General features: G+C 64.2%; 3 protein-coding genes across 4 annotated transcripts; 2 read left to right on the top strand and 1 right to left on the bottom strand.

The window, feature by feature from the left end:
• Positions 1–130: 130 nt before the first annotated feature.
• On the bottom strand, positions 131–2,734 carry METRN (meteorin, glial cell differentiation regulator). The gene is made up of 4 exons (XM_001915354.5): positions 2,292–2,734; positions 1,620–2,020; positions 647–706; positions 131–572 (listed from the first exon to the last, which is right to left on the bottom strand). The coding sequence occupies exons 1-4, from the start codon at positions 2,387–2,389 to the stop codon at positions 256–258; spliced, it is 876 nt and encodes a 291-aa protein (XP_001915389.2). The 5' UTR covers positions 2,390–2,734; the 3' UTR covers positions 131–255.
• A 6,171-nt stretch (positions 2,735–8,905) lies between these two features.
• Positions 8,906–21,235, top strand: FBXL16 (F-box and leucine rich repeat protein 16). The gene is made up of 6 exons (XM_023616715.2): positions 8,906–9,126; positions 16,289–16,947; positions 17,680–18,188; positions 18,602–18,686; positions 19,012–19,075; positions 19,297–21,235. Exons 2-6 carry the CDS (start codon positions 16,303–16,305, stop codon positions 19,443–19,445), a joined length of 1,452 nt encoding a protein of 483 aa, XP_023472483.1. The 5' UTR covers positions 8,906–9,126; positions 16,289–16,302; the 3' UTR covers positions 19,446–21,235.
• On the top strand, positions 21,235–27,421 carry WDR24 (WD repeat domain 24). Of its 2 annotated transcripts, XM_023616713.2 has the most exons (8): positions 21,235–23,240; positions 24,432–24,609; positions 24,759–25,428; positions 25,927–26,045; positions 26,128–26,249; positions 26,343–26,447; positions 26,530–26,870; positions 27,001–27,410. In XM_023616713.2, exons 1-8 carry the CDS (start codon positions 22,760–22,762, stop codon positions 27,352–27,354), a joined length of 2,370 nt encoding a protein of 789 aa, XP_023472481.2. In that variant the 5' UTR covers positions 21,235–22,759; the 3' UTR covers positions 27,355–27,410. The 2 variants fall into 2 exon arrangements, with proteins under 2 accessions (XP_023472481.2, XP_070087341.1); XM_070231240.1 differs by having other exon boundaries at positions 26,343–26,870; positions 27,001–27,421.
• The last annotated feature ends 82 nt before the right edge of the window (positions 27,422–27,503 follow it).

The raw sequence follows: 27,503 nt of genomic DNA on the forward strand, positions 1-27,503 counted from the left end.
TGGGCAGCCTTAGCCAAGGCACCATTGCCTCCGGCTCTGTGAAGCAGGAACCTGAGCAGTCCCCAGGGTGTGGGAGGATGAAGAGAGATGAGGCAGCCCTGGGCTGGGTGCAGGCACAGGACACTCGAGCTACGCTGGCCAATGTAATCCGTGTTCTTATTGGTTATCGCTATTTCTTCAGAAGTTGTTGGTATCTTGATGTCTCCCTGCCCCCCCTCCTACAGGCCCCTCCCCTGCGCCCTGCTCCCAGGGCCCTCAGTCTAGCGCCACCTCACAGGGGTGGCGGTGGTTGGCGTGGGCAGCTGAGTAGGCCCGGCTGAATTCCTGGAAGCGCGGTGCACAGCCCAGCCAGGCCTCACCGAAGCGGCTCCAGCCCATGAAGACGAAGGTGCCAGGGCCAGGGCGGACGCCACAGCGCAGAGGGGTGCGAATGGAGGCCTCCACCTGGCCCCCAGAGCCCCCCACCTGGAACAGCGGCAGTGTCTGGCGGAGGACACGGGCAGCTGCCACGGTGATGACAGATTCCTGCAGCTCTGTGTCGTGGGCAACCCCGTGGATGGTCCCGTGGATCACTGTGGGGAGACGTGTTGGCCAGTGGTACACAGGGGAGGCCAGCCCCAGGCTCCCCCCACAGCGGGACACTCACCAAAGTCACTGGTGCACGCGGCCAGGAGGAGCTCGGCATGGCTGCAGGGCCTGCAGGCACCTAGCGTGCAGGGGAGGTCATGAGTGTAGGCCCTGCCCCCTCCCGGACCACCAAGGCCTCCCCCCAGCCGGAGGCAGGAGGAAGAGGGGAGATGACCAGACCCCCCCCCACCCAGGGCCCGATTGCAATGGGGGATCCCAGAGAGCAGATGGGCACACACCCTGAAGATATCTTGCATTCAGGGTGACACTTGCAGACTTGTGTGCATGACACATGCATGCTCAGACCTGGGCCCAGGGGCTGTGCCCAGCACAGGGGCACAAGGACTACCTGTCCCTCTCCCAGCCTTACCTGGAGCGCAAGTGTCTGGGTGCATGCTCTCACACACCCACCTTACATAGCACACCAGCCTGTGGTCATCCCTGTGGCCTCCCAGAGCTGCCTCCTGGGGCCCAAAGACACCAGCCCTGACAGGGTGGCAGGAAGTTATGGTGTGCTCTGGGGTCTCTAGCCCAAGGCCACGGGGCAGCACAGAGAGACCCCCATCCCCTGTGGGGTCAGGCTCCAAGCTCCAGCAGAGCAAAGAGCTGGGCCTGGTGCCCTGCAGGGAGGCGGGGCAGCATCTCCATGGCAACTGGCTCACACTAGACTTTTGTTGTACTGGGCTGGGGGAGGGGAGGGAGGTCACCGCTGGGCCAGGGAGCCCTGGACAGCTTTGGCCGGAGGCTTTGATTCTGTCCTCCGTCAGCCCCTTTCCCAGCCCCTCAGGGGCCTGGGTTGCTCTGCCTGGCCTCCCCTTCCCCCATTCTGCCCCTGGCCAGCTCTTTCCCTAAGTTGAAACCCAAGGGATTGCCTCTCCCTCCCCCTAACCTGTCGTGGTGCTGCTACTAGCTGTGTGGTCTCTGACAAGCTGCTTCACCCTGGCGCCTCAGTTTCCCCCTCTGTGCAGTGGGAACGACAGGCCATCACTCACCATCCGTGCCAAGGCCATGGGCTTGCTGAGGCAGCTCTGGAAGCCGGTCCTCGCGCAGTTCAAAGCGGAAGGAGGCCACGCGGCGGCTGATGTCGGGGTGCGGGGTGGCCTGCAGGAAGAGGGCCTGGCGCTCGCGGGGACCCCAGCGCACGCACAGGCCCCCGGCCGGGCCTGGGCCCTCGGCCAGCAGCAGCTCCAGGGCGCCGCCCGCCCGCTCAGCGAAGACCTGGGCGCCCGAGAAGGGCCGCGCCGGGCGCAAGCAGGCGATGCGGGGCCGCGCGCCCCAGTCGGGGCCGCCCAGGGTCAGGCGCAGCGCCCCGGCCGGGTACAGCCACTCGATCGCGCCCTCCGCACAGGCCAGGGCCAGCTGCCCCACGCTGCCGGGCTCCTGGGTCAGGCCGCTGGGGACAGGACGGGCGGCGCTGAGAGGGCGGCCCGCGTCCCCACGAGCGCAGCCCCCTCCCTCGCAGCCACCGACAGCCGCGTCCACTTTGAGGAGGGGGAAACTGAGGCTCGGCGCTCTCAGACTCTGGGAGGGCAGGCAGGGATTTGGTGCCGGGTCAGAGCACCCCCATCCCAAAGGGCGGGCGACACCGTCCCCCCAGGTCCCTCCTAAGGCGGAAGCACAGCCCCAGGGGCTTGGCCCGCGCGGGCTTCCAGCGGGGGTCGTACCTGCCCCTCCAGCGGCAGCGGTCCTCCGAGTAGCCGGCGCGGGCGGCCGCCGCCAAGAGGCCGCAGCAGAGCGCGCAGAGCAGCGCAGGCGAAGGCATGGCGCGCGGGCACGGGGGGCGGCGGGAGCAGCCGGGGACCCCGGCCCCGCGCAGCCCCACCGCCCGCGCCGCTCGCGGCCGCACTGCCCCTCCGGGAGCCCTGGAGCCGCAGGCGGCGGGCGGGGCCGGGCGGCCAATCGCCGCTAAGCCCCGGAACTTTCCTCCAATCGCAGCGGCGCTCGGGGGGCGGGAGGCCGAGCCCGCGGCCTGGGAGGCGCTGGGGAGGGGGCTCCCCGGCCGGATGTGCTCTGCGTCGCCCCCTGAAGGTCCTCCCGCCCGCGGCCTCGCCGTGCACGCCGTCCTGGTCCGGCCACTGCCCTCCGAGCCCTTGGCCGGCGTGGGGGTGGCGTCGGTGCGCACTGGAATCTCCGCAGGGGAGGGCCGCTCATCTGGGGTGGCCACTTTCCAAGTGCGCGACCTGCGCTCCCAGCCCCTATCCCGCCCGAACCCGGCCCTGGTGACTCCTCCCGATAGGCGGGAGTACCCCAGGGATGAGGGGACGGGTACTGAGGCTGCCAGCACCGTGGAAAAGTAGGAGCGGGAGGACAGCCCTGAGCCCCCAAATCAGACCCCCAGAAGGCTGGGACACGCTGAAATGGGGCTGACTCTCCAAGAGGAAATGCCCCAGGGTCCGTGTGAACGCCGCCTCCGAGCGGAGGGGTGGGGAGCCTCAGAGATTTCCCGGCTCCAGGACCTCTCCTGAGCGCAAGGGGTGGGGAGCTGCCGTTCAGGTGGAGACTGGAGGGAATTCCAGGCAGAGGGGAGGAGCAGACAGCCTTGGCAAAGGCCCTGGGGTATGTACCGAGTGGACCTCTCAACAGCCTGGTGAAACCCGGGAGTCAGATCACAGGGGCCTTAGGCACAAAGCCAGGAGTCCAGCTGCACGCTGGAACCCTTGAGGTCACTGAGAGCTCTGGCTGGGGTCTGCAGGAACCAGCATAGACTGCCTCTGTGGGTGTGAACCCTCCACCCCACTGTCCACCCCCCACCCCCAGCCCTCCTGCTGCTCCTGGGCCTGAAGCACATGACTGACAGATGAGGGCAGGTGGCCCCAAGGGGCAGGGGGAGGCTGGAGCCACTGCCAGACTGAGGTACCACTACCCCCTCCCCTAGCCCCAAGGCCCTCCCAGGCCAAAGAGGGGTGGGACACCTATGAGGCTCAGGTGGCCCTTTGCCCTGAGCAGGGTCGGGTGAGAACCAGCTACCAGGATAGCAAATAGCCAAAAGGTGGATGCAACCCAAGTGTCCATCGATGGGTGATGGGTAAACAATGCAATCCATCCGTACAGTGGAATATGATTGAGCCTCACAAAGCAAGAAATTCTGACACATGCTACCACCTGGGTGAACCTGGAGGACATCGTACTAAGTGAAATAAGCCAGACACAGAAAGACAGACACTGTATTTGTTCACTGTGTGAGGTCCCTAGAGCAGTCAAATTCGTAGACACAGGAGGCAGAAGGGAGTGCCAGAGGCCAGGGGAGACAGGACGGGGAGTGAGTGTTTAATGGGGACAGAGTTTCAGTTTTGCAAGATGCAAAGAGCTCTGTGGATGGACGGTGGCGACGGTTGCACAACATTGTGAAGGTGCTTGATGTCACTGAGCTGTGCACTTACAAGTGGTTCAGATGGTAAGATGTTTTTCACCCAATTAAAAACAAAAGAAAGGGGTGGACAGGGGAGCTGGGCACACAGAGGGCAAAGGAGGCACCGGGCCGTGGGTGTGGGGTGGGCTGCCACAGCTGCCCTTGTGGAGGCCACTGGTCCACTTCTGGCTGGTCCCTAGGGCCTGGGAGGTGGACAGTAGGCTCCAGGCGCCCTCTGGTGGCGGTGTGGGGGGTCAGCCTCAGACCCACCTCTCCCAGTCCCTGTCCATCCCAGCCCTCCCCCAGAGAATGGGCCCCAGTCGTGGGTGCCAGGGCGGGGCTCCTGGCCAATCACCTGGTCGGGAAGGAGCCCACGCCTGGGCCTGAGCTGTACCCTCAACACTGGGCTTTCCCTGCCCCTGCTGCAGGCTCTTCCTCAAGGGGCTGGGCAATGATGCCAACTGTCACCCGCAGAAGACCTGGACAGGGGCCGCCTCTCCTCACAGCTCCTGGCCCCAACCCAGGAAGCACCGGGTGTCATTAGCTGTGGGGTCTGCTGCCCACAGGCAGGGAGCCCAGAAGGCCATGCCAGGCCTCAATGCCGCAGGTGCAGGACCAGACACGCTGCAGGTGCCCAATAAATACCTGGAGAAAGAGTGAGCGTGTGTGCCAATGAGTGAATGACACCCCAGACCTCATGTAACTCCCCCGATGTCTGTGCTAAGTTTGGGGGCTCCTTTGCATGCCCCCAACTCCAGGCCCTTCAGTGCCCTGACCCTCCAAAAGGGGCCTTTCTCCATTCCTACCCAAAACCCAGGTCCTGGCAGAGGGCTAGAGCTGATGCTAGGACAAGGAGCAGTGTCCAAGGTGAGCCATGCCCTGAACAGTGCCCGCGACAGGGGGCCCTGCCCTTCAGCAGGGGAGGTGACCCGGGGGTGAAGGGCACCATTGGGAAGCCCGCAGTGCTGGGGCGCAGGTGAGGAGCGCTCATGAGCCACGCAGGGGCTGGGCTGGCCGGGGCCTGGGGGGGCAACATGCAGCCCAGGGGGAATCGACAGTCGATGGGAACGAGGGGCAGGAAGAGTGCCCCTGGTTTGGGGAGCAGAGGGCAAAGGCCCCAAGTACAGGATGGAGCTTGGGGCAAACCAGGAGCTAGGAAGGTGGCCAGTGGGAGGCGGGCAGGGCCAGCCCCAGGCCCATTGGCCATGGGTGAGTTTGGACTTGGCTTTGAGGGGACAGTGAACAGAGCTCCTGAGGAAATGGGGAGTAAGTCCAGACGTGGGGGTCAAGGTCTCCCACCTGCCCAAGACCTCCCACCTGGGCTCCCCTCTCAGCCAAAGCAGGGGAGAGGGAGAGATGTGGGCTGAGCAGAGGCCAGCCCTGCCGGTGTCCCCAGCTGAGCCTGTGGTCGCCCAGACCCCTGCAGCCAGACTGCCTGAATGTGCCACACACACTGGCCCGGGGCAGGGTGCTGCCCCCCTGGGTGGGGCTGGGGGCCAGGGACAGTGGGCAGAGTTCACACAACTGAAAGCCAGCAGGTGCCAGGAGTCTGCCAGAACCTGGGCCACTCAGTGACACTCTCCGATGGTGCCCACCATGAGCACTGGCCTGGATCACCCATGCTCAGCCTGACCTAGGGAGCCCCAGGGTGTAGAGTGACCAGCCCTCCCAGAAACCCCATCAGGGGGACGGTCATATCTGCCAGCTCTTCCAGGCAGCCCTCACAACCTCTGACTGCCCTTCATCTGCACCCCACTCCCGGATGCCAGTGGAATCTGGCCTCGCCCACCTACAGGCCTGCACCCTGGGACATGTGGCATGGTTCCTGCAGCGGGCATGTTTCCCTCCTCCTGACGAGAAGTCCACCCCCACACACCTTGCATCTTCTCAAGGAGCCAAAAATGCAGCTGCAGATTGATTTGCAGCTGAGCTAAAAATAGCTGCCAGGCTCCAGCCAGGGCCCAGGGAAAATATCCATTGCTAGGAGACAACCGTTACTGGGAGACCGCCATTGCTAGGCAACAGGGTTGCCATGGTGACAGCTGGCCCTGAGTCATCTTCAGCCCTGGCTGCTCCGCCCCCTGCTCCGGGTGGGTTGGGCCTGGGTCCCAGGAGGAGAGAAGGCGGGGAGCAGAAGCTGGAAGGCAGCAAAGGGACCTGCTACCTGCCACCCGCGGCCACCACGGCCACCCCAGGCTGCCAGGTTCTCACTCCTATGGGTGCCCACTCTGGCTGCAGAGCAATCACGACAGCCCAACACACCTGTGGTCTGCCACACCCCACGCCCACCCCCAGGCACTCTGGGGCAGGGCAGAAGCATGAGGGACTCGGTGTCCATCTGGCCCTGTGGCTCCATAGCAGGAGGCTCTGGAGCCAACCTCATCACTATGCAGCCCGGGGCTCTCACCACCTGTGCTGCGCTGGGAACTTCAGGGCATCCCATGGGCCCAGGCCCATTTCCCAGTTGGGGAAGTACTTGCCTGAGGCCCCACCCAGGGATGGGGCTCCAAGGCACATGTACTACTCCAAAGCGCCCCAAGGAAAGGCCAGACACTTCCTGTGAGGACAGTCAGAGCTGCTGCCCCGGGCCTCAAGAGCCCCAGGGGTAACTCCCGCTGTGAGCAGCCCCAGCCCCTGAGATGACAGTGGCTCCCTCTCTCAGCCCTTCAAGGTCTCAGGGCAGGGTGTCAACAGCCTCTGGTCCTCAACCCCCGCCCAGGACTCCCAGAGTCTGCACTGGGGAGACTCCTCTGTGCCCAGGCATCAAGATGAAGGGTGTTCCAAGTGAGGGGTGCTCCAGGTGAGGGGTGCTCTAGGTGAGGGATGTGGCGCCCTCCTGGACCTGCAGGGTGGCCAGTGTAGCTGAAGTTCCAAGATCAAGGGGCCAGGTATAGGGAAGGCTGTGGGCTGCAGTGCTGGAGACTCAGGGCTTCGCACGCTGCAGCAGAGAGCAAATCCCTGGGCAGACCGGGACCATATCTGCACTGCAGAGTCGTCCCCCTGAACCATGGGGAGAACAGGCGGGGGCAGGAGAGACAGCCTCAGCGATGGAGGAGAGAGACTGTGGCACCTGGCGGGGGAGGGGTGTCGGAGTGGAGAGGTGAGCGGGGTCCACAGGTGTTCAGTGTGCCCGCCTTCTTCCACGTAGTTCACCTCCTTCAGTGTAAGCACTCTTCGCTCAGAGTCTTCCAAGACAGGCAGCCTCTCGGGCCCCTTTGAGGGCACAACTTGCTCTCTGCCTGAGGCCCTAGCACCTGCTGAGGGGCAAGAGCCCCCCAAAGCGTGAGGCGAAACCTTGCCTGCTAGTCAGTGCACCGTCCACGCTGGGGTCCGTGCCAGGCCAGCGCCTGCACACATGGTGTGGAGGTGGAGCTGGGAGGGCAGCCTGCAAGACCCACACACCGGAGGTGGCCGGATGGGTCGGACAACACTCCCCCGGTCATCCCAGATGTCTTCACGCCCCCCCATCCTGCCAGCCCCCACCCAGCCTCCTCTTCGGATCAGTGTCAGCACAGGGGCAACACTGAGTCCTCAGTCCTTGCCACACAGGAGAGCTGCCTTCACCCCAGCCAGCGTCTCCCACACAGCAGGAACGGCACCCATGCCCCAAACCAGCCAGGGCCCAGCCAGCCTAGCTCTCCCCCTGTGCCCCCACTGCCCCCACCTCACACCAGCCCCCGGGGCCCTGATCCCCATCGAAACGCTGCGAACACCAGCTGGTTTCAGGTGTATCAAGACACTCTCAGGGGCCTCACTAAGCCCTCAGGCTCTTTCCCTGATGTGATGGGACCTCTGCTCCCAGGAGACCTCCAGATGGACACCATCAGCCTCCATCCTCTGCCCTGAGCCTGCTGGGAGTCCTGGCATCTCCTGGCCCAGACATAGCCCTCCACACCCACCCTCTTTCCCAGCCTGGTCCCCGCAGTGGCCTCTCCCCACTCCAGTCCATTCCAGAGGAAACCCACTGTGCTCCTTAAGGCCTCCAGACCTTTGCACACGCCTTCCTGGACCGCATCACCTGCCCTCTCACTCTCGGGTCTCCACTCAAGGGTCATGTCCTGTCCTCAGGAGCGCCCCCCCCTCCTCCAGCAGGTGGCCCTTTTGAACTTTCATCCGCTCATCACTCTCTGAAATGATCTATTGGTCCCTTGTTTCTCAGCCTGCGGAGGTGCATGTGTCCCGCACCGAGGCGGGGTCCTGGGCCTGGCACCCAGCAGGTGCGCAGGAGATGTGCGGGTCGTGAAGGGGGCCTGGCCAGCGGCTCCGCAGGAGGGGCTGGGAGGGTGAGGGTCGGACCGTCCTCGTCCCCGGGTGGCAGCCCAGGACTGGGATGCGCGGGGCCGGCCCCCAGCCCCATAGGACCGCGCACACCCAGGCCAACCGCCGGCGCCAAGGGGCTGGAGTCCTCTTCGCCCCGCAGGATTCGGGGTTCCCACTGCTCCGCGCGGGCGGGGCTAGCTCCCGGCCCGCTCTCCGGCCGCGTGCCCTGCCCTTCCCTCGCCTCCCTCCCTCTCCTGCCCGCCCCTCCCCGCCGGCGGTGCGCCCGGGTTTGTTATTGTGAGGGCGCCCGTGGCGAAGGGGGCGGGGGTGCGTGCCGGGCTGGCGCGTGCCCGTGGGCGCCGTGGCGGGAGCGCGCTGTGCGCGCGGCAGGGCGCGGCGGGGCGGGGCGGGCGGGGCGGGACTCGGCATCCTCGGCGCCCCCGCCCAGGCTCGCCAACCCGGATTGGCTCCCGGCGCCGGGAGCGCGCGAGGGCGCGGCACGTAGGGCCGGGCGGGGGGCGCGCGCGGCGCCGCCGGCGGCCGCGGAGGAGCGCGGGGAGGAGGGCGGAGGAGGAGCGCGGGGAGGAGGGCGAGGGGAGGGAGGAGGCGCCCGCCCGACTCCCTGCAAAGCGGCCTTATTTATCTGGGCACAGCCTCAGCCTCCCCGGTGGGAGGCTCGGGGCGGCCGATCCTCTCCCACCGGGGAGCTCCTCTCGGGGCGCGGCCGAGGGGGCCGGCCAGGCCGGCGCGGGGCGCTGGGCACGGCCGGGCCCTGCCGGCCAGGCCAGCACCTCGGCCGCCTCCCCGCTTCGCGGGCGCCCATGCCGGGCTCCCCATGACGGGAGGGCGCCCGGCGGACAGCGTGGCATGAGCCAGGAGCCCGGGCCGAGGTAAGGTGTATGCGCCGGGTCAGGCTGCGGGGCACGGAGGGGGCCAGGGCACGCCAGCGCCGCGGCGGCCACAATGAGGAAGGGGCTGGAGGGGGCTTGGGACAATGCCGCCGCCACCCCCACCCCAAGGCTTTCCTAACCGCAGCCCTTTCCCTGACAGCGGCCGCAGGACCTCCAGCCCTGCCAGGCCTTCCCACAGCCCCTCCCCCCAGTGGCCAGTCTGGTCAAGGCCCGCTGCCCCTGGCAACTGGACCAGAGCTGTGGGTCCGTGCTACCTGACAAAGTCCCCGTGGAAGCAGAATTGCAGGTTCCTAGCCTGCTTGGCTGGGTGAGGTCCCGGAGCCCCGCTGCACTCTGGGCTCCCCACCCTGGCACCATGAGCCCCTGGGCCTATGAGACAGGTGCTAGATAAAATTATACCCCAGGAAAAGCTCTGAGGTCGCACGGCCCGGGGGCTGGTCTGCCCGTGGACACCTCCTGGACCCGGGCCTGTATGGAGCTTCCACAGTGGGAGGACAAGGGGAAGGGAGGGGCTGACCATGTGCCTGGTTCTGGAGGAAGGGTCGGGCCTTGGCCAAGGCTGGAGGGCCTCAGAAGGGGGCACTGGGCACCCTGAGACTTGCTGGGGGGGAGGGGAGCTGTCCTCCTGGGAGTTTGAGCAGATAGGGAGAGTCCCCTCCCCGTCACCCCAGAAAGACAGAAGGCCTGGCTGTTGGAGCCTCAGGGAACCCATGGCCCAGTGGCCACTCCTCCCGCCCCTCCCGGCCTCTGCACAGGAAGCCTTCCCTCCACAGAGAGAGCAGATGGCCGATGTTGCTTCACCTGCCCCCTCCGTCAGGCCCCTCTCCACACCTGCCACCTCCCAGGGCCCACTGACCAGGGTCAATGCAGGCCTCCCTGGTGCCAGGTGGGCACAGGGCCCCTTCTTCCAGCCAACTCCTTTGAGGGCTGCTGGACAGCAGCCTTGAAGCAGAAGGCCTGAGCTGGGCTGGGACCCTGAGAGGTTTTGGGGTCCCACAGGCCAGGGCAGAGGCCTGAGGGAGACCACTGGCCCAGGAGGTGGTCACAGGGCTGGACCAGGAGCTGTCTGGGAAGGAGGGAAATTCAAGCCTCAGTAGTAAACATGGGCAGTTCAGACCCCAGGACTCAGCTGCCCCGGTACCCGCTGCCTCCACTACGTGGCTTCCCTGCCTCAACTGCCCCGTACCTCGGGCCAGGCCCATGGGGACCTCTAATGCTGGGGAGTTCACTGGACAGGCGCCACTCTCCGGCTCACGCCTGCTTCCAGGGCGTTTGTGAGTCCCAGCTCCAATTGATCAGGAGGGAACAAGTGGCCCCCGGGGTGGGGGCACCTGGGCCCAGGAAGGCCTGTGCTGCTGAGAGCCAGGGAGACGTCTCGCCCCGAGGTGGGGAAGGGATCCTCAGCTGGCACTGCTCGGTTGCCTGCAGTCCCTGTTCGGTCACACGTGGGAGCTCACTGCTGTATCTCAGAGGGCTGGCATGGGGAAGAGTGGAGGTGGCAGCGAAGGAACCTCTGTGGGCTAAGTGGGTGGCCTGGGAGGAGCCTCAGCCAGACCAGCCACAGAGGGAGGGCTCAGGCCACATTCCCCGACTTGGCAGGGAACAGAGGAGGGTTCGAGGCAGCCCCCCAAAGCAGCAGGCACTGCCCACCCCAGGCCTAGGCCCTAGGGGACTCAAGTCCTTCAGAGCAGCGGGGCTGAGCTGAGGCTCAGAGCCCAATGTCTACTCCCCGAGGCGCCCAGTCCCCACAGCTGACTGTCCTGAGCTTGGCCACAGGACTCAGTCTGCTGGAACATCAACTCCGGCCTCTCGTGAGGCCCACGTGCTCCCTTCCCAGAGCCCCTGGTGCACGGGTGGGGCAGCCTGCACCCCAGAAGCACCTCTGAGCTGGGGGCGGGAGGGGAGTGCTGCTGCTAGGACATGTGCAAGGTGGCAAGGATGTGACTGTGTCTGAGTCACGGGGCTTGTCATGGAGTTTGTCAGCCTGCTACCCCAGTTGTCACCCCAGCCCCCAGGGCTGCCACTGCAGATCGACCTGATGTGAGTTTTTCTGGCTACCCATGCTGTTCCCGGCTCCACGGCCCTCAGCGGGCAAGGGGAACTGGTCTGTGTTCTATTGCGGCCAGGCCCCCAAGCATCCAGGGTGGGCTGTGTCAGATGGGGACATCAAGGGTGGAGGAAGAAACCTCTGAGCTGGAGGCCCTGAGTGGGGGACGGTTTCCTGAGCATGAGCGGTCCAAAAGAAGAGTGTCCGGGGGGCTGGCCCAGTGGCACAGTGGGTAAGGGCGCATGTTCTGCTTCAGCGGCCCAGGATTCGCTGGTTTGGATCCCGGGTGCGGACATGGCACCGCTTGGCAAGCCATGCTGTGGTAGGCGTCCCACATATAAAGTAGAGGAAGATGGGCACGGATGTTAGCTCAGGGCCAGTCTTCCTCAGCAAAAAGAGGAGGATTGGCAGCAGTTAGCTCAGAGCTAATCTTCCTCAAAAAAAAAAAAAAAAAGAAGAGTGTCAGGGGTGGACATGCAGCTTGCAGCCTCTGGAAGGAGAGCAGGGCATGACAGGGACAATGCAGGGAGAGACCCAGGGGTCCAAAGCAGAACTGAGCAGAAAAAGGAGGCCACAGTGGGGGCATCTGGCCAGCGGCAGGCCAGCTGGGGGCCCGGGCTTGCCCTCTGGACCACCATGCCTGGCCTGGGCTCTGGGAGTCAGACAGCCTGGGGGTTTGGGGGTCAAATTGCAGCATTGTACAACTTCTGAAAATTGACTCTTGAGCCTCACTTTCCCCGTTCCTGGCCTGGCAGTGTGCAAAGGGCTCAGACCAGCAGTGGGGGGCATGGTGCTGGGAAGAACAGAGCAGGACCACCTGTTCCCTGCCCCCCAGTGGCTCCTGTCCCCTTCCCCTTGGGTCTGACCAGATAATGGGACACGAATAGCCAGCTTCCTTAACTTTGCAGCTCCCAAGAGGGGACTCAGCCAAAAAGGAGACACAAGTGGTCCTCTTCCCAAGGGTCTGATAACTGCAGGGCCAGCCCCAAGCCCCGGGGTCTTAGGAACCTTCTCAGAGACTCTGGTGCCAAGCCAGTCCCAACCCCAGTGGCCTCCCTCCCCTGTGGACACTAGCCTCTTACAACCAGATTGATTAATTGAGCTACAGCTTCCCTACTGACTGCCCTCCTCTTAATCTGACCTGCCCTCCATCAAGGCTCCTGGGCCTCTGGCAGCCGCACCCCTTTCTGTCTGACCCTGATAACTGGACAGAGATTCCTACCTCCATCCACTCATTCATTCAGCAGGCACTCAGAGGTCACTCACCATGGTGCCATCTGTCCTCAAGGAGTCCCCAGCCAAGGGGAGAGGCAGACGGGTAGACAGTGATGACAACCCATGTGATGACTGAGACCCTGGAGATGCTTTCTCAGTGCTGGGGGTCCCACAGGGGGAGGCAGGTGCAGCACTCACACTGAAGAAGGAGAAGGAGCTCGCAGGGTTAAGGAGCAGGGAGGCCTGTGAGAAAGCAGGGGCTTCAATATGTGTTCGGGCAGAGGGGGAGTGGAGGAGGAATGCATGACAGGGGGTCTGGCTGGATGGTAGGTTCAGGGCTGAAGAGGGGCCGGAGGTGAGGCTGTAAGGTGGACTTGCTGGGTCTCAGGGCCCAGTGACTTGACCCACAGAGGAGACAGCTCCTGTGAAGCCCCAGCATGGCCATCTGCAGACTGTCAGCCTGGAAGCCGCCACATTCTGGAGTCCTCCCAGGAGCCCATCACTCTAGCTCCCTAGCTAGCTCCCTAGGTCTACCCTGGCCCCCGTGCTTCGCGGTGAGTCTGCTGGGGAAACACAGAGGCCACGGTCAGCTCTGCTCAGGCTGATGAGAACAAGACAACTAAAGCAGTGGCCCTCACCTCCCTCCTTCCCCCGGGGTAAGCCCAGAAGCCTCGGGTCCTGAAGCCTATCCTAGGAGGGGACCTCTCCCAGAATTCCCCCCCACACTGAGGCACCACGCACCAGGGGTTGAGGCTGAGAATGTGCAAGCTTGGCCGTTTTTTTTTAAAGCCTCTTTTCCTGGCATTAGCTCCTGGTGCTTATAGGGGGGAGGCAGTCCCAGCAGACTGGCAGCTGCCCCTACCCCATCCTGGCAGGAAACTCCAAGCGGGTCCTCTGAGCCCTGGGTGCAGTGGTGGCAGTCACAGGGACCAAGAAGGGGGTTGGGGGGCTCTGCAACCCGCCTGGCCCCGTGGGTGGGGCCAGGGCCAGGCAGAGAAGCCCTTGTCCTAGCCCCCCAGGGACCTCTTACTTAACTGGCAGGAAGACTCATCTCCGACCATGAGCTCAGCTTTCTCCCAAAGCCCTGAGCCCTGGGCTGAGGTGTGGCTATTTCCAGTTTTGAGCTACAGAGCAGAGCGGGGGATTCTCTGGCTGGGTCAGTGAGGCTGCAGTGTGAGGAGCAGCTGGAGCTCAGCAGGACCATGGACAAGGTCGGGAGCAGCAGGGTTGCCTCTGTGGGGAGGCAGCTCCGATCCAGGACCCAGGGGTAGGGCTGATCCACAGGCAGGGCAGTGCCTTCTGGCCAGGGATGGGGGTGTGGGATGAGGGGCAGCCAGACCTCAGACACTGTCCCCAAGCTGCTGAGGGCCAGCCTCAGCCTGGCCCCTCCCTCTCCTGGGCTCTCTCCCATGGGCTGTCTTGTTTTCACCAGCTGGACCCTGAGGGCTGGAGGGTGGGGATGGGACTGTGGGCGTGTGCAAATGTGAGCTCCAGTGGGGGACGGGAAGGGAGCCCCGCTGATGCCCGGGGCATCCACGTGCATCCCCCCAACTCAGGCGCTCCACGTGCACACTCCTGACTGGGAGCATTTTCAACCTAAATCGGCACTGCTCTTGAGTTATTTCTCCCCTGGTGCCGCCTCCGCCGCCTCCTCCGGATCTTAGTCGAGCGGGCGGCTTCTCCCCTCTCCCCTCTCCGCCTCCAGGGCCCCTCCCTGCCGAGCTGGTTTGCCGGCCGTCCCCCACCCCGCCCCCACTAGCCGCTGTCCGCGGTGGAGACGGCCGGCCGGCCCGCCCTCCGGAGCACGCACACAGAGGCGGGAGGGGCGCTGTCCATGGTGCTGCGCGCCGGGCGCCGCGCCGGCCGCGCCTGGTCTGCGGGAAGCGGCCCGCCCCGAGCCGTGAAATCATGGCGCCCCGCTCCAGGGACACAGAGGTATTCAGGCTGGGGCTGCCTCTCTGTGCCCAGAACAGCCCACAGGAGGGAGATGCCGGGACAGCATCTCCCATGGCCCCAGGAGTGGGGGCCTGTGGTGGGCTTCATCCTGTCCCTCCGTGAGGCACTGCTGTCCCACGATGGTCCCCTTCTTGTGTACTGGTATGAAGCAATCTGGGGCAGCCCTCATGTCAGGTCGCCCCCGCCACTGTGGGGCAAACTGTAACTCTTCAGAGCCTCAGGTTCCAATCTGAAAACGGGGGTAACAGTAGTGGCCACCCCCCTACTCCCCTCCTCCCCCCGCCAGGCTGCCTTGAGATGAAAATACATGATTATCTCAGTGGGCATTCTTCTGCAAATGTGGTTATGGATGTCGTGTATCAGCCAGTGTGCTGCTGCTACTACTTGGTCCTGAGCTGTAATGAAGGGGCAGCCAAGATGTGGGAGCCTCTTCTGGGGAGTGAGTGCCCGCGGTGGGGGTGGGGCACGGCCAGACTGGGAACTCATGGCTGCCAGGGCAGCAAGGCTTTTGGACCCAAAGCTGGGTTGGCAGCTATGAGGACCGCATGTTCCAGTGAGACCTCTGGTCCCAGCCCAGGTCTGCTCTCCCTCCCCAGACGTGGAATGTGGGCAAGGGTTGTCCTGTCCAGGGCTTGGGAGCTCGTGGAGGATGTGGTGCTGGGAAGAGCAGCCAGGACCTTCCGCTTCCCTCCCTCCCAGTGGCTCCTGTCCCCTTCCCTTCAGGCCGGCCACGGGGGTCAGAAGCAACCTCGAGTCACCTTCCAGGTGCTCACATGCTTAGCCCTTTTCACACGTTGTCCTGTGGGGATATCATGACCTCCCAGGCTTCCAAGTGAGGCTGGAGAAGGGAAGTAGCTCACGGAGGCCACAGAGCAGGAGGGGGGACTGGGGGGCTGTTTCAAGTCCAGGGTGTGTGACCCCGGAGCCTGTGCAGGTGAGCACTGGGTCCCCTCCTCACTGGGTGCCTGGGGTGGGGTGGGCAGGAGATCTGGAATGTGGAGCAGATGGTGGCACTGTGAGGGTCTTGCTGCCCCTTCTCTCTAGAGTCTTCTGTACCTAGTGCCCTCTGCCACCCATTCACAGCCTCAGAGGCCTGAGGAGGGGAGCTGGGGGTGGTCTTGGCCCCACCTTCTGAGGAGTTTCCTACATGTAGCCCTCCACAGTCAGCTCTGGTCCAAGCCCCAGCTCCACCACTTACTGACTGTGACCTTGGACAAGCAGTTCACGCTGCTTTGGCCTCAGTGTCCTCATCTGTACAGCTGGCACGGTCATCACAGCACTGTCCTCCGTGGATTGGGTGGAGGATTAAGGAGAAAGTATGTGTCAGGGACTCCCTGTGCTGGCATCATGGTAAATGCTGAGAAGACACTTGCCCTCTCCTTGGGTAGATTCTGAGCCACAGAACCTCCTGTAGCCACTGAGATTCTCAGGGGCTGGTGTGTAAGTCTCAGACAGGGTACTGGAACCACTCCAGAGAGCCATGCTGGCAGCCCATAGTGGAGGGGCCAGAGACCACCCCAAACCCTCTCCCTCAGCTCCCCAGCCCCTGCCCAGCAGAGGCAGGCCTGGCAGGCACCAATGGTGGGCATCAGGGTAGCAAAGGTGAAGGGAGCAGTCACTGGCAAGTGTCTGTCTGTCTCCACCTCTGTTCTCTCATCTGTAAAATGGGAACCGTAGTGCCTAGGCATCAAAAAGCCCTGTGAGCCTGTGCAGGTTGAGCTCAGTGCATTCAGGGAATGCCGTGGTCATGACCAGCCTTGCCGTCCCATTGTTGCTCAGTTGGGGGTGGAGAGACTTGCACTAAGATCCTCTGTCCTGTGGGTGGTTGTGGGAGTGCCGTGGAAGGGGACACCCAGGGATGGGAAGGAGCCCAGCTCTGAGCCAGCAGCAGACTCACTCCCCCCTCCCGGACCCTGTCTGCAGAGCTAGCGAGGAAGATGTCGAGCCCGGGCATCAACGGCGACTCCAAGCCTCCATGCTTGCCTCGAAACGGCCTGGTAAAGCTGCCGGGCCAGCCCAACGGCCTGGGTGCAGCCAGTATCACCAAGGGCACTCCGGCTGCCAAGAACCGCCCCTGCCAGCCACCACCCCCACCCACCCTCCCGCCACCCAGCCTGGCTTCCCCGATGCCGAGGGCTGCCCTTGCGGGGGGCCTGTGCCCCGCCGCGGGGCTTCCCATTGGTGGACCAGCCTCAGCGCCGGTGCCTGGGCCCCCAGCAGAGCGGCCACCGCTAGCCACAGACGAAAAGATCCTCAACGGCCTGTTCTGGTACTTCTCGGCCTGCGAGAAGTGCGTGCTGGCCCAGGTGTGCAAGGCCTGGCGGCGCGTGCTCTACCAGCCCAAGTTCTGGGCAGGCCTGACACCCGTGTTGCATGCCAAGGAGCTCTACAACGTGCTGCCTGGTGGTGAGAAGGAGTTCGTGAACCTGCAGGGCTTCGCTGCGCGTGGCTTCGAGGGCTTCTGCCTGGTCGGTGTCTCCGACCTGGACATCTGTGAGTTCATCGACAACTACTCCCTCTCCAAGAAGGGCGTCAAGGCCATGAGCCTCAAGCGCTCCACCATCACTGACGCCGGCCTGGAGGTGCGCCCTCTGCTGGCCGGGAAGGACGGGGGGCGGGCGGGGGGCGGGCCGGGCGAGGCTGCAGAGACCGAGCAGGTGTGGGGGGCGTCTCCCAGAGGAGGGTGGGGCACACGAGGAGCAAAGTAGCTGAGGGCGGTGCCAGTGCCCTGAGGAGGATCGTTGCTGTTGGGTGGGGCGAAGCCGGGACTGGGTACATAATTTGGGGGACCCAGTCCAAAATGAAAATGCAGGTCCCTTGTTCAAAGATGATTAAGAATTTCAAGACAGCGACAGCAGAGCAGTCAATTAAGTCTGGGGCTCTTCCCAGTGCGGGGCTCTGCATGCCCATGAAGCTGGCCTTGGGCGGGGAAGATGCTGGAGGAGGTGGGGGGACCAGGGGCAAAGGTCAGGGGAGCAGCTGTGCATCTGGACTTTATCAAACCACTCACACCAACTCCTCCCAGCACCTGCTGTGGCCAGGCCCTGGGCTCCAGGCTGCCCCATGCCCTGCCTGCTGTTTCAGAATGTTGTTGAGGTGTAACACACACACTGTAGAGTGCACTGGTCCGAGTACAGCTGGATGCATGTTTACATGCGTCCACACTCGAGAACACCGCTTCTCCGCGTGTTGCTTCCGCCCCATCTCCCACCGTCCTCACCGCGCCCTGCAGGGAGGCGCACGTCAGGGGGAACCGAGGTCAACTTGCACGGTGACGAGGTTGGCCTCCTGACCTCGCGCCTGCCCGCCCGCAGGTGATGCTGGAGCAGATGCAGGGCGTAGTGCGCCTCGAGCTGTCCGGCTGCAACGACTTCACCGAGGCGGGGCTGTGGTCCAGCCTGAGCGCGCGCATCACCTCGCTGAGCGTGAGCGACTGCATCAACGTGGCCGATGACGCCATCGCGGCCATCTCGCAGCTGCTGCCCAACCTGGCTGAGCTGAGCTTGCAGGCCTACCACGTGACGGACACGGCGCTGGCCTACTTCACGGCGCGCCAGGGCCACAGCACGCACACGCTGCGCCTGCTCTCCTGCTGGGAGATCACCAACCACGGCGTGGTCAACGTGGTGCACAGCCTGCCCAACCTTACCGCGCTCAGCCTCTCAGGCTGCTCCAAGGTCACCGACGACGGCGTCGAGCTCGTGGCCGAGAACCTGCGAAAGCTGCGCAGCCTCGACCTCTCCTGGTGCCCGCGCATCACTGACATGGCGCTGGAGTACGTGGCCTGCGACCTGCACCGCCTGGAGGAGCTCGTGCTGGACAGGTGTGCGCGTCCCCCGTCCCCTGGCCTTGTAGGGCGGGGTCGGCTGGACCTTTTAAGCAGGGAGCCTAGACTAGTGGACAGACCTGTACCTAGAATGCGGCTGCGCATGGGGCGGGGCGAGAGTTGAGGGGCGGGGCCCTCCTAAAACGCTAGCCGGGATGTGGCTGTAACAAGGGTGGGGCTCAACCGGCGACCGGCCTCCTTCGGTCCTTCGGAGTGAGAGATACCACCGCAGGATCGGGGAGGAGGCGGAGCCTGGCTGGGGCGGGGCCACGGGAAGGGAGGAGGTATTGTGGGTGGGGCAGGAGGGGAGTTCACGCCAGGGGCACTCCGGGAGAAGGAGGAACCAGTCGGAGCCGAGAGGCGGGGCGAGGTGTTTTGAAAGTGGCAGCCTCGCTCTGTTGCAACCACAGGTGTGTTCGCATCACGGACACCGGCCTCAGCTATTTGTCCACCATGTCGTCCCTCCGCAGCCTCTACCTGCGATGGTGCTGCCAGGTACCGGCCCTTTAGGCCTCCGAGATTGAGGAGTAAGCAGGGGAGGTGGGGGGGCGCGGGGAGAGCCCCCAGCCAGACAATCCTGACCTGCTCCCGGCCCACTCAGATCCTGTGAGGAAGTCTGGGATCCCTTCACACCCAGCGGCCAACGTAACCGGAACGTACGGAGTCCCCAGGGCCCTCACCGCACTCCCTAGCTGCCTCCTGGCTCCGTAGGGGAGCTGAGAAACCCTCGTTTTGAACCCCACCCCTTGCCCGACCCCAGGAGTGAGGCTCCCCCAGGGCGCTAGGGAAAATCGTTAACTCGCCCCATCCTCCCGCCCAGGTGCAGGACTTCGGGCTGAAGCACCTCCTGGCCATGAGGAGTTTGCGTCTCTTGTCTCTGGCAGGTGAGACCCCCTGCCGCCCTCCTGGACAGTGACCACCCACCCCATCTAGTCTGACTCCGCCACTCCGGCCAGGTCCCTTGTGCAGACTCATCCCTGAGGATGACTCGGTGTCCCAGATTCGAGTCAGAGGACGGAGACGCTGGGCAAGCTCCAGCCCCTGCCCCGCCCCGCCCCGTCGGGCCACGCCCACTCAGCCGCCGCCCCGCCTCCCGCCCCCGCAGGCTGCCCGCTGCTGACCACCACGGGGCTGTCTGGCCTGGTGCAGCTGCAGGAGCTGGAGGAGCTGGAGCTGACCAACTGCCCCGGGGCCACCCCCGAGCTCTTCAAGTACTTCTCGCAGCACCTACCCCGCTGCCTCGTCATCGAGTAGCGCGGGGCCTCCCGCCCCCGTCGCAGGAACCCGCCGCGCTCCGGGCGGGGACGCGGGGGCGCCGCTGAGCCCCCTTTCCCGGCCCGGCGCTCAGGGGAGCCCCCGCGCCCTCCGCCCCGCGCGGGAGGCGGGGCGAACCGAGAAGCCCCGCCCCGCCCTTCCTGGCCCCGCCCCGGGCAGGGAGGGGGCGGCGGGCGGGGCCAGCCCCACGCACGCACGCACGCACGCACACTCGGGGACTTTGTGCATGCCCCTCGTGCCCGCACTGCACGCCCGCCCTCCACACGCCACTCCCGCCTTCATCGTTCGCCCGCCCGCTGCAGGGGGCCCGGGGCTCGGTCCTGGGGGGCGTTTCAAGCTCCCCAGACGGCCGCCCTCACCGCCTCCCTCGCCCCACCCCGCTCTGTCTCCCCGCTGTCCCCCCATCCCGGGCAGGGCCCAGGGGGATTGACGGGGGCTGGGTCCCCCAGGACACCGGGGCCCGGAAGAGTCCCAAGGGCTTCCCGCATCTTCCACTGCACCAAGCCTGGAGCCCTCCGAGGGGTGCGAGGTGGAAACAGGCCACCGCCCAAGCCATGGCCCACTGTCCAAGGAGCCCAGGTCCCACCCGCCCTTCCCCTGACTCATGCCAGCCTGACCCAAGCGACCGCTCCTCTTTCTTGCCACTGTGTGAGGCAGTCCCCTGCTCGCCCCGCCCCCACCCGCGGGCCTACAGGTCCTTGGGCCCTAGCCAGGCTAGGGCAGAATTGGGTTGGGAGAGGGGCAGACTGGATGAGTGACAATGACCTTGGCATAATCAACATTAGCCCAGCCAGCTCCAGTCCACCTCAACCCAGGGTGACACAGCCACCTTGAGAGACCCTAAGCTGGAGCGACCCTCAGGGTCTGCAGGCCTTGGGAGCAGTCCTGGTGGGCCCCATACCACAGCCCCTGTAGCCACCTGGGCCAGACCTCTCAATGCTACACTTCACCCTGGGCAGGTCTCCAGCACGGGGAAGCTGGAAAAGTGGCCCCCAGCCAAGGTCAGGGTCAGCGCCAGCCAGCAGCTGATCTTCCAGTGGCCAGCACACCCTCAGCACCCAGAGGAGGGAGGGCTCCTTCCTAGCCACCCCCCACCCCTCCCTGGCTTCCCAAACCTCTGCCTGCCCAAATGGGCTCTGACCGTGTTCTGTCCGATCCCAAGACATGTGGAAGTCCTGGGGGATGCTGGCACATCTTGGCAATTGCTGAGGAGGGGGCTGGGACCCCTTTCCATCCAACCTTGAGCCCCAGGAGATACAGCACCCACACCCAATCTTGGGACCCCCCCCAATCTGGTTGGAAGAGAGTAACCAGTTTCCAGAGAGCCAGAGAGTGAAAGAGAGAGAGAGAAAGAGCGAGCGAGCGAGCGAGAGATGCTGTTGAAGCCGAGAAACGGTTCAACAGCCCAAAGATTTTCCTGCCCGTGGAGTGCCAGCAAGAAACTCCAGGGCTGAGGTGGTCAGGAGCCAGTTTCTTCAGCCCCGCCTCCCCACAGCTCCCTAGTGGGGAGGGGGCAGCTGTCCATTTGTCCAAAGTATTAATGCAACTGAAGCTGTGACATTTCCAACGACTGTAGGAAGAAAAATTAAGGGGAGAGAGGAAAACAAACAAAACCAACCAACCCCTAAAATCATTTTCTTATTGTACATAACGACCTCATTCTCCTGTATATGCGGAAGATATAACCTTATATTTGGTAAGTGTTTCTTGTGCTATTTTATCACGTGACCTGTTTATAAAAATATATATTAAAAAAAAAGTTGTAAAAACACGTGTCTGAGTTGTTTTTAGGTCATCAGACCATGGCGGGGAATGGTCTATCTGCCTTCGGTGACCCAAGTCTCTGGATCCTTGTGCACCTCTCAACTCATCAGACTTATTGGGCTTTCCAACAAACATGTCGAGGCGGGGTTCCACGGTGCCAGACTGGAAACCCAGCAGTGACCAACACAGAAGGTCTCTAACCTCTCATTGCTTAAAGTGGGAGAGGCAGACACTGCAGTCATTACACCTAACACCCCTTCCAAAATATCTAGGATCTAGCCCATCCTTTCAGAGGGGCAAAAACGAGCCCGGTTTCATGCACAAGGCAACTGAGGCTAAGAGAGGGACGGGGATGCCATGAGGCAGGAAAGCTGGGCGGGCTGGAAGAAGGGATGGAAGGCGAGGCGGCTGCAGGCACGTCGGAAGAGGCAGAGGCCAGGAGTTTGGGATGTATTCCCAGCACGGTGGGGAGCTTTCGGGGCTTAGGCCGAAGAGTGGTACCTGGCTGCTGGGCGGGGTTCAGATGAGAGGGAACGAGGGACCCAGGGAGACCCGTTAGGAGACTGCTCCTGGGGTCCAGGGGGGAGTGAGGAAGGAGATGGAGACCACTGGAGGGATTCAGGACTCGCTTAAGGATGCCCGGACTTGCTGACGGACCTTGGAGGAGAGACGAGCACTGGTATTAGAATAACGCGATAAAAAGACCAACCACTGCGCCGGAGCCGGGGGAGCTCCTCCACCCAAGTCCTTGGCCCATCCCTCCGCCTCCACCAGCGCAGCTCCCGGATGCGGAACTTTCGTGTTGTGGGCATCTGCTTCCGGCGAGGGGCTGACAAGAAACGGACCACTTCCAGCAAGGGACGGGAAAGAAACGGGCTGTTTCCGGCGCGGCACTTCCGGCCCGGCCCGGCCCGGCAATTTTAGGAGATGGCTCGGGTGCCGGCGGGGCGCGAGGTTTCTCCGGCTTCTCGGTCTCCGTTCGCGCTGTCTCCGAGCCCCAGCGCCGCCCTCCGGAACCCGAGACTCCGCGCCGCCGCGCCTCCTGCCTCCCGCCCCGCCAGACCCCATCGGGCTCCTTAAACAGCTCGGTGCTTGAGGTCCCTCTGTGTCCCCAGCGCCTCTGGACCCGAGTCCCCGGGCCCCGCGGCCCTCTGCCTCCTCCCCGGAGGCCACTGTGTGGACGGTGGGGACCGCCTCACGCGCTTCCCTGCCGGGACTGACTGACCGAAGGTCCAGTGACCGTCCAGATCTGACTGTTGGGGGGATGGAGAGGTGGCCTGGGCTACGACTGACCAAAAGGCAAACGCGGGACTGACCAGCCTCAGGGCAGCCACGGCGCCTTCTGACCGCCCCACTAGGGCGATGGAACTTGCCTATTAGACTAACAGTGGACTGCCCTGACTGGCCAGCCCAGGCCTAAGCGGTTTTGGGGGACTCAAGCAGGGTGAAGGATCTGAACTGACGGTTCACCCCAGGCTGACCTGGCAAGCCGACTTCACTGACCTCCTGTCCCCACTACCCGTGCAGCCATGGAGAAGATGTCCCGAGTGACCACGGCCCTGGGTGGCAGTGCACTGACAGGCCGCACCATGCACTGCCACCTGGATGCGCCGGCCAACGCCATCAGTGTGTGCCGGGACGCAGCCCAGGTGGTCGTGGCAGGCCGCAGCATCTTCAAGATCTATGCCATCGAGGAGGAGCAGTTTGTGGAGAAGCTGAACCTGCGTGTGGGCCGCAAGCCCTCGCTCAACCTGAGCTGCGCTGATGTGGTCTGGCATCAGATGGATGAGAACCTGCTGGCCACAGCGGCCACCAATGGCGTGGTGGTCACATGGAACCTGGGCCGGCCATCTCGCAACAAGCAGGACCAGCTTTTCACAGAGCACAAGCGCACGGTGAACAAAGTCTGCTTCCACCCCACTGAGGCCCACGTGCTGCTCAGTGGCTCCCAGGACGGCTTCATGAAGTGCTTCGACCTCCGCAGGAAGGACTCTGTCAGCACCTTCTCCGGTGAGGCCCTTGGAGGCGGGTTGGGCAGGTGTGCATCTCTGCAGGCGGCTGGCCTGTCGGGGCAGGTTGAGAAGTGCTGTGTGCATCAGAGGTCCTCAGATGTGCTCCCAGAGGGCTTCTTGGAGGAGAGGCCAGCCATGCTGGCCCTGGAAGAGTGGGTGGGGTCAGCAGGGGAGGGCAGGGGCAGGCCTGGCTGAGGTGTGAGGGGTTCCTGGTGTGTGTTTGCTGCTCTGATGTACCTGCAGAGTCGAGGCTAGGTGTGGGATGAGGAGAGGGCAGAGCCTGAGCAGGCCCACAGCTGCCCTGGGCAGCCGAACAGAGGATTCATTTCGCTGTCTCCTCTTCCCTCACCTCAGAGCACCAGGCCGCCTCATTGTAGGAAGTCTGCCGGCGCCTCAGCCCAGGGAAGCAGAGGAGGTGGGATGCACTGCCTGGCCCCCCCCCACGTTCTTTTCCCAGCAGGCCCAGCTCCCTGACAGATGGCCTTGAGCCAGCTCTCCCTTGTCCACTTCAATGAGACCAAGTGAAGCACAGGGCCCTCAGAAACCTTGAAGAACTGGGGGGCCTCTTAAGACAGACCCTGAGCTACCTATGCTGGGGGAACGTTGGACACTGCCTGCAAAGGCTCTTGGTGTGATGGTCCACAGGAGTGGCCATGGCCCCTCAAGGCCTCTCTGGTCCTCTGGGGCTGACCTGGAAGCTCCAGCTCAAGGTGAAAGGACTGGGCAGAGGCTGGGGCACCCACATCTATGCCTCCTTGGGCCTCCCTTGGGGGCCTCAGGACCCTCAGGGAGTGTGGCCGGACGGCCCAGTGAGGCTGCTGTTTGCTCAGTGCTCTGAGACCCGGTCCTGAAGCTGAACCACAGCTTTGCACAACCACTAGTGTCAGACGCAGAATCCGAGGAGAATCAAAGTCCGGGAGTTTGGGTCCATACCACCCGATGCCTGGGTCCTGCTCCCCAGCCCAGGTTCTCGTGTCTGCTCTGTGAGGCCTCTCCTTGCCCCTGTCCACCTTGCACAGACCTTGGGGGTCTCCATCCCACCATCTAGGCCTCCCAGCCTGGGCTGCGGGCAAGCATGTGACACCAGTCCACAGTCACTCCAAGGGCTCCACCCTTGGGTGCTCTCCTTCTTGAAGCCCCCTGTGGGCTGGCCCCCTCACCTTCTCCCTCCATTATGTGCGGCCCACAGGCCAGTCTGAGAGTGTGCGGGACGTCCAGTTCAGCATCCGGGACTACTTCACCTTCGCCTCCACCTTCGAGAATGGTAACGTGCAGCTCTGGGACATTCGGCGGCCTGACCGCTGTGAGAGGATGTTCACGGCCCACAATGGGCCTGTCTTCTGCTGTGACTGGCACCCCGAGGACAGGTGTGGGGTGAGGGCAGGGGCAGCAGGGCGGGACAGGTGGGGCTCATGGAAGGAAGGGTATGCTCATTGCTTCAAGACCAGTGAGACAGATGGTGGGGAACTCTCCCACCCCAGGAGAGGTCACTGAGGGTTTCATGGGCCTTCCGCAGGGGCTGGCTGGCCACAGGTGGGCGTGACAAGATGGTGAAGGTCTGGGACATGACCACGCACCGCGCCAAGGAGGTGCACTGTGTGCAAACCATTGCCTCAGTGGCCAGAGTCAAGTGGAGGCCTGAGTGCCGGCACCACCTGGCTACGTGCTCCATGATGGTGGACCACAACATCTATGTGTGGGACGTGCGCCGGCCCTTCGTGCCGGCCGCCATGTTCGAGGAGCACCGAGACGTCACAACAGGCATTGCCTGGCGCCACCCGCATGACCCCTCCTTCCTGCTCTCCGGCTCCAAGGACAGCACGCTGTGCCAGCACCTGTTCCGTGATGCCAGCCAGCCTGTTGAGCGTGCTAACCCTGAGGGCCTCTGCTATGGCCTCTTTGGGGACCTGGCTTTTGCCGCCAAGGAGAGCCTCGTGGCCACCGAGTCGGGGCGCAAGCCCTATGCTGGTGACCGGCGCCACATCTTTTTCAAGCGCAAGCTGGACCCTGCTGAGCCCTTTGCGGGCCTCGCCTCCAGTGCCCTCAGTGTCTTTGAGATGGAACCTGGCAGTGGCAGCATGAGCTGGTTTGTGGACACGGCTGAGCGTTATGCCCTGGCTGGCCGGCCGCTGGCTGAGCTGTGTGACCACAATGCAAAAGTGGCCCGGGAGGTTGGCCGCAACCAGGTAAGGGGGGCTGGGCTGAGGAGGGGCCCTGCCCTGAGTTCAGTGCTCAGCTCGGCCGCTGTCACCACCGGCCCTCACCCCAGTAACTGAGGGTGCCCAGAGGCCCAGAGTGGACCAGATGCCATTGCCATCCTTAGGGTGCCAGTCTGGGGCGTCGTGGGGCTTGAGCCCCCTCTTCTGGCTCATTCTTGCTTTCAGACTTCTCAAGACATCCAGCCCTGCAGAGGTCCACACTGTCTCTCTCGTCGCCTGCCTGGGACCCCAGGCTCATTTCCACGTTGGCCGCCTCCCACTCCAGCTTCCTTCTGTGCCTCTGCAGGATGAAGGCTGGGGTTATTGTTTTTCCCATGGGCCTCAGTTTCCCACCTGGGGCGAGCCAGGACATTGGGTCCCTGGGGCAGCTGAAAGCTGAGGGTTTGTGGTTCTGTCCAGCAGAGGGGGCCTGCAAGGGACGCCAGGGACCCAGGACCCCTGTGAGTGACTGGTGCCCACCCCTAGGTGGCGCAGACGTGGACCATGTTAAGGATCATCTACTGTAGCCCTGGCCTGGTGCCCACCCCCAACCTTAACCACAGCGTGGGCAAGGGCAGCTCCTGTGGCCTGCCGCTCATGAACAGGTAGACACCCAGGGGAGGGTCTCTGCAGAGGGTGGGACTGCGGGAGCCCACCCACCTACCCATGGGCTTTCCCTGCCCCCAGTTTCAACCTGAAAGATATGGCCCCAGGGCTGGGCAGCGAGACCCGGCTGGACCGCAGCAAGGGTGACACTCGGAGCGACACAGTGCTGCTCGACTCCTCGGCCACACTCATCACGAACGAGGGTAGGATGGGGCGGGCACAGGTGTTGGTGGGAGTGGGGCTGGGCCGTCCTAGAGCCAGCGGCCCCTGGAATGCTCTCCCTCCCTTGTGGGCAGATAACGAGGAGACTGAAGGCAGCGACGTGCCTGCGGACTACCTGCTGGGTGACGTGGAGGGCGAGGAGGATGAGCTCTATCTGCTGGACCCGGAACACGCCCACCGTGAGTGGGGGCGGGGCTGGGAGGCGGGGTTCGCAGGTGGGGCCCAGGCTCAGACCCTGCCTCCCCCGCCCCTGCCTCGCAGCCGAAGAGCCCGAGTACGTGCTGCCCCAGGAGGCCTTCCCGCTGCGCCACGAGATCGTGGACACGCCACCCGGGCCCGAGCACCTGCAGGACAAGGCCGACTCGCCCCACGTGAGCGGCAGCGAGGCAGATGCGGCCTCCCTGGCGCCGGTGGACTCCTCCTTCTCGCTCATCTCCGTCTCGCATGCACTCTACGACAGCCGCCTGCCGCCCGACTTCTTCACTGCCCTGGTGTGCGACATGCTGCGTTTCTACGCCGAGCAGGGCGACGTTCAGATGGCCGTGTCTGTGCTCATTGTGCTGGGCGAACGCGTGCGCAAGGACATCGACGAGCAGACCCAGGTGGGTGACCCGGGCGGGGGAGGGCCTCCCTGGAGCAGCTGCGCCCGCCGCACCGCCCCTGCGCCCCGCTCCTAGGGCAAAAGCCCTGGTCGTGCCGCGACCTTGCCTCCTGCCCCGTCCCTCGCCGCAGGAGCACTGGTACACGTCCTACATCGACCTGCTGCAGCGCTTCTGCCTCTGGAACGTGTCCAACGAGGTGGTCAAGCTGAGCACCAGCCGCGCCATCAGCTGCCTCAACCAGGCCTCCACCACCCTGCACGTCAACTGCAGCCACTGCAAGCGGCCCATGAGCAGCCGCGGCTGGGTCTGCGACCGGTGCCACCGCTGCGCCAGCATGTGCGCCGTCTGCCACCACGTGGTCAAGGGGCTCTTCGTGTGGTGCCAGGGCTGCAGCCACGGCGGCCACCTGCAGCACATCATGAAGTGGCTGGAAGGCAGCTCGCACTGCCCCGCGGGCTGCGGCCACCTGTGCGAGTACTCCTGACGGCCGGCCGGCGGGTGGGGCTGGGAGTGTCAACCAATAAAGGACGCGGAGCCGCAGTGTGAGGCCACCTGTCACCGTCCGAAGGCTGTCCGCGAGCCTGGCCACGCGGGGGGAGGGGCGGCGGGGCAGGGTCGCCATGGGAACTAGCA

This window comes from Equus caballus, chromosome 13 (assembly GCF_041296265.1).
Source record: "Equus caballus isolate H_3958 breed thoroughbred chromosome 13, TB-T2T, whole genome shotgun sequence".
Lineage (NCBI taxonomy): Eukaryota > Metazoa > Chordata > Mammalia > Perissodactyla > Equidae > Equus > Equus caballus.

What these genes read in the sequence shown, in the direction of transcription:
- METRN (XM_001915354.5), bottom strand. Translation starts at nt 2,389, where the DNA reads ATGCCTTCGCCTGCGCTGCTCTGCGCGCTCTGCTGCGGCCTCTTGGCG. An exon ending in CGCTGCCGCTGGAGGGGCAG is followed by an intron (nt 2,021 to 2,291) that starts GTACGACCCCCG and finishes TCCTGTCCCCAG; the next exon opens with CGGCCTGACCCAGGAGCCCG. An exon ending in CCATGGCCTTGGCACGGATG is followed by an intron (nt 707 to 1,619) that starts GTGAGTGATGGC and finishes CCTGCACGCTAG; the next exon opens with GTGCCTGCAGGCCCTGCAGC.
- WDR24 (XM_070231240.1), top strand. Translation starts at nt 22,760, where the DNA reads ATGGAGAAGATGTCCCGAGTGACCACGGCCCTGGGTGGCAGTGCACTG. An exon ending in GACTGGCACCCCGAGGACAG is followed by an intron (nt 24,610 to 24,758) that starts GTGTGGGGTGAG and finishes GGCCTTCCGCAG; the next exon opens with GGGCTGGCTGGCCACAGGTG. An exon ending in CACACTCATCACGAACGAGG is followed by an intron (nt 26,250 to 26,342) that starts GTAGGATGGGGC and finishes CCTTGTGGGCAG; the next exon opens with ATAACGAGGAGACTGAAGGC.
- FBXL16 (XM_023616715.2), top strand. Translation starts at nt 16,303, where the DNA reads ATGTCGAGCCCGGGCATCAACGGCGACTCCAAGCCTCCATGCTTGCCT. An exon ending in GAGGAGCTCGTGCTGGACAG is followed by an intron (nt 18,189 to 18,601) that starts GTGTGCGCGTCC and finishes TTGCAACCACAG; the next exon opens with GTGTGTTCGCATCACGGACA. An exon ending in GCGTCTCTTGTCTCTGGCAG is followed by an intron (nt 19,076 to 19,296) that starts GTGAGACCCCCT and finishes CCGCCCCCGCAG; the next exon opens with GCTGCCCGCTGCTGACCACC.